This window comes from Heptranchias perlo, chromosome 35 (assembly GCF_035084215.1).
Source record: "Heptranchias perlo isolate sHepPer1 chromosome 35, sHepPer1.hap1, whole genome shotgun sequence".
Taxonomy (NCBI): Eukaryota; Metazoa; Chordata; class Chondrichthyes; order Hexanchiformes; family Hexanchidae; genus Heptranchias; species Heptranchias perlo.
The window spans coordinates 22,311,766-22,323,417 of record NC_090359.1 but is presented as its reverse complement, the minus strand read 5'-3'; the positions used below and the strand labels follow the sequence as shown (position 1 = coordinate 22,323,417).

Here is an 11,652-nt window from a genome sequence, read left to right as displayed (position 1 = left end):
TCCACTCTCGGAACGGGCAAGAAGGGATGGTGAGTTATATCTGGATAGCAGTTTAAGTGAACGATGTGGGGGGGTGACGGGATAGTTTTAACCAGACCCGCCTGACGGGCAGCTGAGGGGTTCGAGTGCCCGTTCTGACATCGCGTACCTCAACCCGGGGTGGGGGGGAAATCAGGGCTTCAGATCTGTGTTCGTTCGCCACCCATTGACAGTGCCAACGCTTCCCAGGCAAGGGTGCCAGGCCAGGGGGCTTTGCTACTGTGGGGCGGGGGTGGTGAGGGGACATGTTGCCTGGTCAACTCCTCACCTGATGGGCACCCGACAATTACTGCTGGACTGTTCCGCTTTGGTGGAGCGAGGGACGGGAATCTGGCACGGCCGCGATGCCCTCCATAGTCGAACAGCCTGCCGCCATTGACTGTCTAGGCTCACATTAGCCCTCTCGGGGTGAAGGGGGCATGCCCGACATGACTCAGCGAGCTCGGAGGGGGACGGGGAGAGAGAGAGAGACACACACACACACACAGAGAGGGTAGACGTTCCCGAACCCTCGCACAGACACACACACTGGGATGGGGGGGAGGAGGGAGGGGGATACTGACTTGTTGAGCAGGACAATGTCAGGGAGCCAGACTTTGGAGGAGGGGATGCGGAGAACGTCGATCCCATCGTACTGCTCGGGATTCCATCTCAGGCGATAGTCCGTCCAGGCCTCGGGAGGAGGGCACAGAGTGGGAGGAGGGGGAAACGAAACAAAACCATTAGCACCGTCACCTAACCCCCCCCCCAACACACACCATCAGCCAATCGGGACCGGCAAGAATAGTCAGCTGATCGAGGGCTTGACCAATCACAACTCATCACATGACACCTATTTACCAATCAACTCTCGCTGATTTACATTCTATTCCCCTCCTCCCCTCCCAAAAGGGGCTACACTCCCCCCTCCCCCCCCCCCCCCCCCCCCGAGAAGCCCCTCCCAAAAGGGGCTACACTCCCCCTCTCCCCGAGTAGCCCCTCCCAAAAGGGGGCTACACTCCCCCCTCGCCCCCCGAGTAGCCCCTCCCAAAAGGGGCTACACTTTCCCCCTCCCCCCCCCCCCCCCCCGAGTAGCCCCTCCCAAAAGGGGCTACACTCCCCCCCCCCCCCCCCCCCCACCTCCCGGCCTACCATGTTCATGAACACGTTGGTCGTCATCTCCTCATTCTTTTCATTCTGTTGAAAAAGATGATCAGAATTAACATTTCCCAATTATAAACTCCCACGAGGGGGTTTCGATAAGAGTTAATAGGGAGAAACTGTTTCCAGTGGCAGGAGGGTCAGTAACCAGAGGACACAGCTTTAAGATATTTGGCAAAAGAACTGGGGTGGGGGGGGATGAGAACAATTTTTTTGACACACAAGGATGAGAATTTTAAAATACATAGTTCAAGAAGGAGAAATTTGCGAGGTTATGCGTGAAAAGAGCAGGGGAGTGGGACTAATTCGATAGCTCTTTCAAAGAGCCGGCACAGGCACGATGGGCCGAATGGTCTCCCTTCTGCGCTGTGTAAGTCTATGTAAACACGTCACGCTGTAATTATGCCCTCCTGCCAGTGGCGGCGCTGTAGCCCCTCACTGTCCGCCTCTCCTCAGCCCGCGCTCCAACCAGCTTTTGTTACCTGAGCCCAATCGAGGGCTCAGGTAACAAAAGATAAACAGCTTGAATTTTATGCTTGCGGTTTGTACCGTGAATGAAGGCCCCCACCGCCGACACAGGGCAAGCAGGAGCATCAGACCGGGCAGCGTGTTCCAGAGGGAAGTGGCAATGCCTGCCTGACTGGCACTAGGTTCAGACAACGGGCGCTAGGCCCGTCGCCGTGAGCGACACAGACAGCTGGGCCTCCCCACAGACGGAAGCCAGCTGCCTCTGGAATCTTTGCTGCCGGATATCTCACAGAGCTGGAATTCCCTGACGCTCCCGATGCCAGGAGCAGTCGGATTTCCTTTCGACCCTATTGAAATGAATTCCACCACCACCACCCCCACCCCCCCCCCGCCGTCCCCACTTCTTCTCTCCTGAAGGTCACTGTCTCCGTCGCTCAACTGCCCCATCCTTCCCGCGTGGGCCCGGGCCAGCGTCGGCGGGCTGCTCGACTGCAGGGGGGGGGGGTCACGGCTCTGCTCTCCCGCGACTTCCCCGGCATTTTCCCAGCGATCGGGAGCGGGAACCCCCTGGTTGGTATTTGTCCCCTCCCCGAGCTCAGGGGCGCTGAGGACAAGGGCTGAGCGGAGACACAGCTGCTCACAGCTGGAGAGGACACCGGTGGCGGTCACTTTACCCCACCCAGCCATCGGGGGGGGGAGACAACCCGGGCAGTTGGCCAATCGCCAGCCTGATCAGTCGGTCATTTCCAGGGCCCAGGCTGGGAGTCTGTGGCGGGGGCGGGGCCCGGGCCGCGGCCACGGCGAGGGGGGGGGGGAAGGATGCTCAGTACCAGGATAGGTGGAACACCCCCCAATGACATCACTGGGTGCTGTCCTCACAAATAAAGCAAATAATTAAAAAGGCTAATGGAACGTCGGTCTTTATCTCAAGAAGGCTGGAATACAAAGGGGTAGACGTTATGTTAGTTATATAAAGCTCTGGTTCGACCCCACCTGGAGCACTGCGTTCAGTTCTGGGCACCGCACCTCAGGAAGGATATATTGGCCTTGGAGGGGGTGCAGTGCAGATTCACCAGAATGATACCGGGGCTAAAAGGGTTAAATTATCCAGACAGGTTGCACAGACTCGGCTTGTATTCCCTCGAGTATAGAAGATTAAGGGGTGATCTGATTGAGGTGTTTATGATGATTGAAGGATTTGAGAGGGTGGATAGAGAGAAACTATTTCCTCTGGTGGGGGGAGTCCAGAACAAGGGGGCATAACCTTAAAATTAGAGCTAGGCCGCTCAGGGGTGATGTCAGGAAGCACTTCTTCACACAAAGGGGAGTGGAAATCTCGAACTCTCTCCCCCAGAAAAGCTGTTGAGGCTGGGGGTCAATTGAAAATTTCGAGACGGAGACCGATGGGTTTTTGTTGGGTCAGGGTATCGAGGGATATGGAGCAACGGCGGGTAAATGGGGTTAAGATACAGATCTGCCCATGATCTAACTGAATGGCGGAACAGGCTCGAGGGACATAAGAAATAGGAGCAGGAGTAGGCCGTATGCCCCCTCGAGCCTGCTCCGCCATTCAATCAGATCATGGCTGATCTTCGACCTCAACTCCACTTTCCCGCCCGATCCCCGTATCCCTTGATTCCCCTAGAGTCCAAAAATCTATCGATCTCAGCCTTGGATATACTCAATGACTCAGCATCCACAGCCCTCTGGGGCAGAGAATTCCAAAGATTCACAACCCTCTGAGTGAAGAAATTCCTCCTCATCTCAGTCTTAAATGGCCGACCCCTTATCCTGAGACTTTGCCCCCTAGTTCTAGACTCTCCAGCCGGGGGAAACAACCTCTCAGCATCTACCCTGTCAAGCCCCCCTCAGAATCTTATATGTTTCACTTCATTCATAGAATCACAGAAAATTTACGGCACAGAAGGAGGCCATTCGGCCCATCGTGTCCGTCATTCTTCTAAACTCCAGAGAGGATAGGCCCATTCTACCCAACCTCTCTTCATAGGACAACCCTCTCATCCCAGGAACCAATCTAGTGAACCTTTGTTGCCCCGCCTCCGAGGCAAGTATATCCTGCCTTAGATAAGGAGACCAAAACTCCTGAATGCCTACTCCTGTTCCTAATGCTCCAGAGACTTACCAGGCTGATCAGCTGCGAGAGGGTCATCCCCACTCTCACCGTCACCTTCTCGTCTGCGGTCTGCGCTGGGCGGACGTTTTTGTTGTAGGATTTGAAGAGCGTGTCGAGGAGGCTCTTTTCGGTTTCAGACGCTCCCACGCCTGGGTCAAGGTTTAAAGAGAACAAAGCAAGCGGGCTATTTAAAATTGACAACGGTGAACTCCCACCGCGGCACAGAGCTGAAGGGTCAAGTTTCGTCTTTTTCCGTCGATACCCTTCCCCTCCCCACCGACCCGGTCGTCTCCCCTTATCGTCTGATGCTGGTGCATCATTGCGACAAAGGCTGGCCCCCTCAGCTACCTCATCCCTGTGGACCTTTCTTCATGAGACGGTGGCAGCTATTCGACTGCAGAGGGCCTCACAGCCAGGCCCAATCCTGTCCTCACCTGAAGCCCACACAGACACCGGCTTCCCAGGCGGTTCTGTGATTCGGAAGCAGGACCCCGTGGAGATATTCCGTCCCCTTTAGTCCTGGGAAGCTGATATCGGACAAACTCAGCACTGATTAGGGATCCAACGTGGGGACCTGCTGGTCGGAGTCGGCACAGGGAGCTACCTATTCCTCTCTGGCCCATTGGAAGGGCCTCCTAGAATTAAACCTTTCATTAGAACTGCGTTTCTCTCCCTGCTTCCAGAAAGGCAGGCAAAAACCCATCCAAATCTGTCTGAATGAGACGAACGAGCTAAGTGGTGAATTCCGATATTTCAATGACTCTTGAGTGAAAGTGCAACTGCTGGCCGATCTTCCCTCTCATCAATCATCCCTCCCACCCCCCTCCGAGGCGGAACTACTGCGAGAACCAAGCTCCCTGGTGAATTCAGGGTGTCAGACACCAATTCATCTCTGGAGCCTGTCCTCGACCAACGTTACAGAACACTGATTTCAAAAATTTCAGATCATGTACTGGGCACAGTTCTGCTCTCCATGTTATTTAAAAGGATATAGAGGCACTGGAGAAGGTGCAGAAAAGATTTACTAGGATGGTACCAGAAATGGGAGGCTGTACCAATCAGGAAAGACTGAACAGGCTGGGGCTCTTTTCTCTAGATAAGAGAAGGCTGAGGGGTGACCTGATCGAGGTCTTTAAGATAGTGAAAGGGTTTGATAGGGTAGACGTAGAGAAGATGTTTCTACTTGTGGGGAAGACCGGAAACGTTAACTCTGTTTCTTTCTCCACAGATGTTGCCTGATGTGCTGAGTATTTCCAGCATTTTCTGTTTTTATTTCAGGTTTCCAGCATCTGCAGTATTTTGATTTTGTTCCTTTATTGTCCCATTCCCACCCTCCTTTTTCCTTGCACCATCATCCCTTTTGTCATTTAATCACTCCTGCCCTCCACCCTATCACGGACCTTCCCCATTGTTCTTTCTCCGGCTCTGTATTTCCTTATAAACTGTCAGCTTCTTCCAGTTCTGACGAAAGGTCTTCGACCTGAAACGCTAACTCTGTTTCTCTCTCCACAGATGCTGCCTGACCTGCTGAGTGTTTCCAGCATTTTCTGTTTCATATAAAATGTCAAACACTATTGTTTCAGCACATTACAGCGAGTGGAACATTAATGGCTGCCACCTTTTCTTGACTATACTATTAGCCATCAGCTTAGCTTAAAAAAATCCCCAATATTATTTGTCTCCTTTATGTTGTCTCATAACCCCAGTTATTTATAGAACAAGCAGCATTCCAGTGTGGTCTGGCCCAGGGAGGAGACACACTGTCTGATCCCCACCACCTGCTCCTCTCTGTACAACGGTTTGTTCTTCAATTAACCTCCCAAAACCCAGGGAAGCAATTAACCCTTCATTCAAATTCACCTCAGCTTTCCCTGTACTCACACACAAACTTTACAGTAACACACTCTATGTCCTGCACTTCTCACTATAACACACTCATATACCCCACTCCCCTCACTGTAACATTGATATACCTGCGGCGAGTGACTCACCTCCTGACTCCCCAAAGCCTTTCCACCATCTACAAGGCACAAGTCAGGAGTGTGATGGAATACTCTCCACTTGCTTGGATGAGTGCAGCTCCAACAACACTCAAGAAGCTCGACACCATCCAAGATAAAGCAGCCCGCTTGATTGGCACCCCATCCACCACCCTAAACATTCACCCCCTCCACCACCAGCGCACTGTGGCTGCAGTGTGTACCATCCACAGGATGCAATGCAGCAACTCGCCAAGGCTTCTTCGACAGCACCTCCCAAACCCGCGACCTCTACCACCTAGAAGGACAAGAGCAGCACGGGAACAACACCACCTGCACGTTCCCCTCCAAGTCACACACCATCCCGACTTGGAAATATATCGCCGTTCCTTCATTGTCGCTGGGTCAAAATCCTGGAACTCCCTTCCTAACAGCACTGTGGGAGAACCTTCACCACATGGACTGCAGCGGTTCAAGAAGGCGGCTCACCACCACCTTCTCGAGGGCAATTAGGGATGGGCAATAAATGCCGGCCTCGCCAGCGACGCCCACATCCCGTGAACGAATAAAAAAAAATACCCCATGCCCCTCACTGTAACTCTCTTATATACCCTCCACCCCTCACTGCAACTGATATACCCCGCATTCCTCACTGTAACACTTTGATTTACCCCACACCCCTCACTGTAACACACTCTGATATACCCCACACCCCTCACTGTAACACTCTCTGATATACCCCACACCCCTCACTGTAACACTCTCTGATATACCCCACACCCCTCACTGTAACACTCTCTGATATACCCCACACTCCTCACTGTAATACTCTCTGATATACCCCACACCCCTCACTGTAACACTCTCTGATATACCCCACACCCCTCACTGTAACACTCTCTGATATACCCCACACCCCTCACTGTAACACTCTCTGATATACCCCACACCCCTCACTGTAACACTCTCTGATATACCCCACACTCCTCACTGTAATACTCTCTGATATACCCCACACCCCTCACTGTAATACTCTCTGATATACCCCACACCCCTCACTGTAACATGCCGATTATAGGAAGGTTTAGTTGGGTTACAATCAGTTTGTTTGCTCTTCTATACTGCAGGCACCTTCCTCCCAGTATCGAAATCCAAAACTCCCCTTGAACTTACGGAACTGACACCATGTCCCACAACTCATGTGGAGCAACGCCATGGGGTATCCACGGATGATCTAAATATTTATAGCCCTGGGAAATCTGACCGCTGACAGTTTTATTCGGGAGCTGGAAATACCAAAGACATCAACAAGGAATAATCTTTAACCATATAAACTGTTACCCCACTCTATTAATTAACAGCTGGAGAATCTGTAGACATTGCCCCTTTAAATCCCTTCTGAACCAGGTCACTCCGGGACAGTGAGCCTTTTTCTTTAAACCCGGGCCAGCCTCTTACCTGCCCCTGTCCCCATGAGGATGAGGATGAGGATCTGGAGCCCCAGCGCCAGCCCTGCGCCTCCCATGTCCCGCCAGCGACTCTTGGCAAAACTTTCCCCCAAACTTTTCTCAACTCTCCAACAACTTTCTGCGGGTCCCACGACGGCGGCCGCGCGCTGATTGGCCGGGGCGTTGGCGTCGCTGATTGGAGGAGGGAGCCGTCAGTCAGGGGTGGGCGGGGCAGGCGCCGCTTCCACTCTCTGGAATCCGGATCCCGTTACTGCAGCCGCTCGGAGCCCGGGCACCTGTTCCGCCGGCTTAAAGTCCCTCTGAAGGACATTTAAAGGGACAGTGAGTGGGCGGGATGACTGCACGCGGGATAACCTCACACGGTTAACCATCAGACACCTCCCTGATGTGCGAGAAGGGTGCTCATAAACTGCATTTGATCCCTGTAAAAACTTAAAGAACTTGCATTTATATAGCGCCTTTCACAACCTCAGGACATCCCAAAGCGCTTTGCAGCCAATGAAGTACTTTTTGAAGTGTAGTCACTGTTGTAAGGTAGGAAATGCGGCAACCAATTTGCGCACAGCAAGATCCCACAAACAGCAATGTGGTAATGACCAAATAATCTCATTTTTTTTTAGTGATGTTGGTTGAGGGATAAATATTGGCCCAGGACACCGGGGAGAACACTTCAAAACAGCGCCGTGGGATCTTTTACATCCACCCGAGAGGGCAGACAGGGCCTTGGTTTAAAGTCTCATCCGAAAGACGGCACCTGCACTGGAGTGTCGGCCAAGATCATGTGCTCAAGTCTCTGGAGTGGGGCTTGAATCTACAAATGTCTGACTCAAAGGCGAGAGTGCTATTATACACACGATCAGTGCTGGGACAGTTAGTCCCATGAGACGCACAGACAGCGCTGGGACAGTTAGTCCCATTAGACGCACAGACAGCCCCGTTATACGCACAGACAGTGCTGGGACAGTTAGTCCCGTTAGACGCACAGACAGTCCTGTTGGACATACAGACAGTGCTGGGACAGTTAGTCCCGTTAGACGCACAGACAGTCCTGTTGGACATACAGACAGTGCTGGGACAGTTAGTCCCGTTAGACGCACAGACAGTGCTGGGACAGTTAGTCCCGTTAGACGCACAGACAGTGCTGGGACAGTTAGTCCCGTTAGACGCACAGACAGTCCTGTTGGACATACAGACAGTGCTGGGACAGTTAGTCCCGTTAGACGCACAGACAGTGCTGGGACAGTTAGTCCCATTAGACGCACAGACAGTGCTGGGACAGTTAGTCCCATTAGACGCACAGACAGTGCTGGGACAGTTAGTCCCATTAGACACACAGACAGTGCTGGGACAGTTAGTCCCATTAGACGCACAGACAGCCCCCTTAGACGCACAGACAGTGCTGGGACAGTTAGTCCCGTTAGACGCACAGACAGTCCTGATGGACATACAGACAGTGCTGGGACAGTTAGTCCCGTTAGACGCACAGACAGTGCTGGGACAGTTAGTCCCGTTAGACGCACAGACAGTGCTGGGACAGTTAGTCCCGTTAGACGCACAGACAGTGCTGGGACAGTTAGTCCCGTTAGACGCACAGACAGTGCTGGGACAGTTAATCCCATTAGATGCACAGACAGTCCCGTTGGACGCACAGACAGTGCTGGGACTGTTCGTCCCATTAGATACAGTCAGTGCTGGGACAGTTAGTCCCGCTAGACGCACAGACAGTCCCGCTAGACGCACAGACAGTCCCGCTAGACGCACAGACAGTGCTGGGACAATTAGTCCCGCTAGATGCACAGTCAGTACTGGGACAGTTAGTCCCATTAGACGCACAGTCAGTCCCGTTAGATGCACAGACAGTGCTGGGACAGTTAGTCCCATTAGACGCACAGTCAGTCCCGTTAGATGCACAGACAGTCCCGCTAGACACACGGACAGTGCTGGGACAGTCCGTTTGGTAACAAGGAATAAAAACAGAAAATGCTGGAAAAGCTCAGCAAGTGAGGCAGCATCTGTGGTGCATTTGGTTCTTGGGATATATTGTGCTTGTGTGCAGAACATGACTGTGTACTGGTAAAACCGACAGTATTTATAACGTAGTAGCACTATCTAGTGGTGGTACAACATACTCAACAATCTATCTCTGCAATTTTGTCTTCAACACACCCACTCACTTAAAGATCCACTGAACAGTGGTTAAGCAATCCCAGTGTCTGACAGTGCTGAGTGAATCATCACATGTACTGGCACAGCGTGTAGGAAGGAATAACTCATCCTCCCAACTGAGAGCCTGTGAGAAAGAGGAAACCATAGTGTCACCTCCAGTTACAGACACCAGTTCCAGACAAAGGACAGCCTGTATTTTTGTGAATTGTACGCTCATGGGGTGTAGGGTGTCAGCACTGGGGAATGTAACATCTCTCAATTCAGGCACCGACTGTCAGAATTAAACACTCCCAGGGCAGGTACAGCACAGGTTAGATACAGAGTAAAGCTCCCTCTACACTGTCCCATCAAACACTCCCAGGGCAGGTACAGCACGGGTTAGATACAGAGTAAAGCTCCCTCTACACTGTCCCATCAAACACTCCCAGGGCAGGTACAGCACGGGTTAGATACAGAGTAAAGCTCCCTCTACACTGTCCCATCAAACACTCCCAGGGCGGGTACAGCACGGGTTTGATACAGAGTAAAGCTCCCTCTACACTGTCCCATCAAACACTCCCAGGGCAGGTACAGCACGGGTTAGATACAGAGTAACGCTCCCTCTACACTGTCCCATCAAACACTCTCAGGGCAGGTACAGCACGGGGTTAGATACAGAGTAAAGCTCCCTCTACACTGTCCCATCAAACACTCCCAGGGTCAGGTACAGCACGGGTTAGATCCAGAGTAAAGCTCCCTCTACACTGTCCCATCAAACACTCCCAGGGCAGGTACAGCACGGGTTAGATACAGAGTAAAGCTCCCTCTACACTGTCCCATCAAACACTCCCAGGGCAGGTACAGCACGGGTTAGATACAGAGTAAAGCTCCCTCTACACTGTCCCATCAAACACTCCCAGGGCAGGTGCAGCACGGGTTAGATACAGAGTAAAGCTCCCTCTACACTGTCCCATCAAACACTCCCAGGGTCAGGTACAGCACGGGTTAGATACAGAGTAAAGCTCCCTCTACACTGTCCCATCAAACACTCCCAGGGTCAGGTACAGCATGGGTTAGATACAGAGTAAAGCTCCCTCTACACTGTCCCGTCAAACACTCCCAGGGTCAGGTGCAGCACGGGTTAGATACAGAGTAAAGCTCCCTCTACACTGTCCCGTCAAACACTCCCAGGGTCAGGTGCAGCATGGGTTAGATACAGAGTAAAGCTCCCTCTACACTGTCCCGTCAAACACTCCCAGGGTCAGGTGCAGCACGGGTTAGATACAGAGTAAAGCTCCCTCTACACTGTCCCGTCAAACACTCCCAGGGTCAGGTGCAGCATGGGTTAGATACAGAGTAAAGCTCCCTCTACACTGTCCCATCAAACACTCCCAGGGTAGGTACAGCACGGGTTAGATACAGAGTAAAGCTCCCTCTACACTGTCCCATCAAACACTCCCAGGGTAGGTACAGCACGGGTTAGATTCAGAGTAAAGCTCCCTCTACACTGTCCCATCAAACACTCCCAGGGCAGGTACAGCACGGGTTAGATACAGAGTAAAGCTCCCTCAACACTGTCCCATCAAACACTCCCAGGGCAGGTACAGCACGGGTTAGATACAGAGTAAAGCTCCCTCTACACTGTCCCATCAAACACTCCCAGGGCAGGTACAGCACGGGTTTGATACAGAGTAAAGCTCCCTCTACACTGTCCCATCAAACACTCCCAGGGCAGGTACAGCACGGGTTAGATACAGAGTAAAGCTCCCTCTACATTGTCCCATCAAACACTCCCAGGGCAGGTACAGCACGGGTTAGATACAGAGTAAAGCTCCCTCTACACTGTCCCGTCAAACACTCCCAGGGTAGGTACAGCACGGGTTAGATACAGAGTAAAGCTCCCTCTACACTGTCCCATCAAACACTCCCAGGGCAGGTACAGCACGGGTTAGATACAGAGTAAAGCTCCCTCAACACTGTCCCATCAAACACTCCCAGGGCAGGTACAGCACGGGTTAGATACAGAGTAAAGCTCCCTCTACACTGTCCCATCAAACATTCCCAGGGCAGGTACAGCACGGGTTAGATACAGAGTAAAGCTCCCTCTACACTGTCCCATCAAACACTCCCAGGGCAGGTACAGCACGGGTTAGATACAGAGTAAAGCTCCCTCTGCACTATCCCATCAAACATTCCCAGGGCAGGTACAGCACGGGTTAGATACAGAGTAAAGCTCCCTCTACACTGCCCCATCAAACACTCCCAGGGCAGGTACAGC

At 52.4% G+C, this 11,652-nt stretch overlaps 1 protein-coding gene across 2 annotated transcripts; it reads right to left on the bottom strand.

Moving 5' to 3' along the window:
* Positions 1 to 306: 306 nt before the first annotated feature.
* LOC137302429 (acetylcholine receptor subunit beta) lies at positions 307 to 9,798 on the bottom strand. 2 transcript variants are annotated; one of them, XM_067972084.1, is made up of 4 exons: positions 7,219 to 9,798; positions 3,791 to 3,930; positions 1,171 to 1,215; positions 307 to 712 (listed from the first exon to the last, which is right to left on the bottom strand). In XM_067972084.1, the coding sequence occupies exons 1-4, from the start codon at positions 7,283 to 7,285 to the stop codon at positions 473 to 475; spliced, it is 492 nt and encodes a 163-aa protein (XP_067828185.1). In that variant the 5' UTR covers positions 7,286 to 9,798; the 3' UTR covers positions 307 to 472. The 2 variants fall into 2 exon arrangements, 1 of the variants encoding a protein (XP_067828185.1); XR_010958457.1 differs by having other exon boundaries at positions 512 to 712; positions 9,404 to 9,796.
* Between the last annotated feature and the right edge of the window lie 1,854 nt (positions 9,799 to 11,652).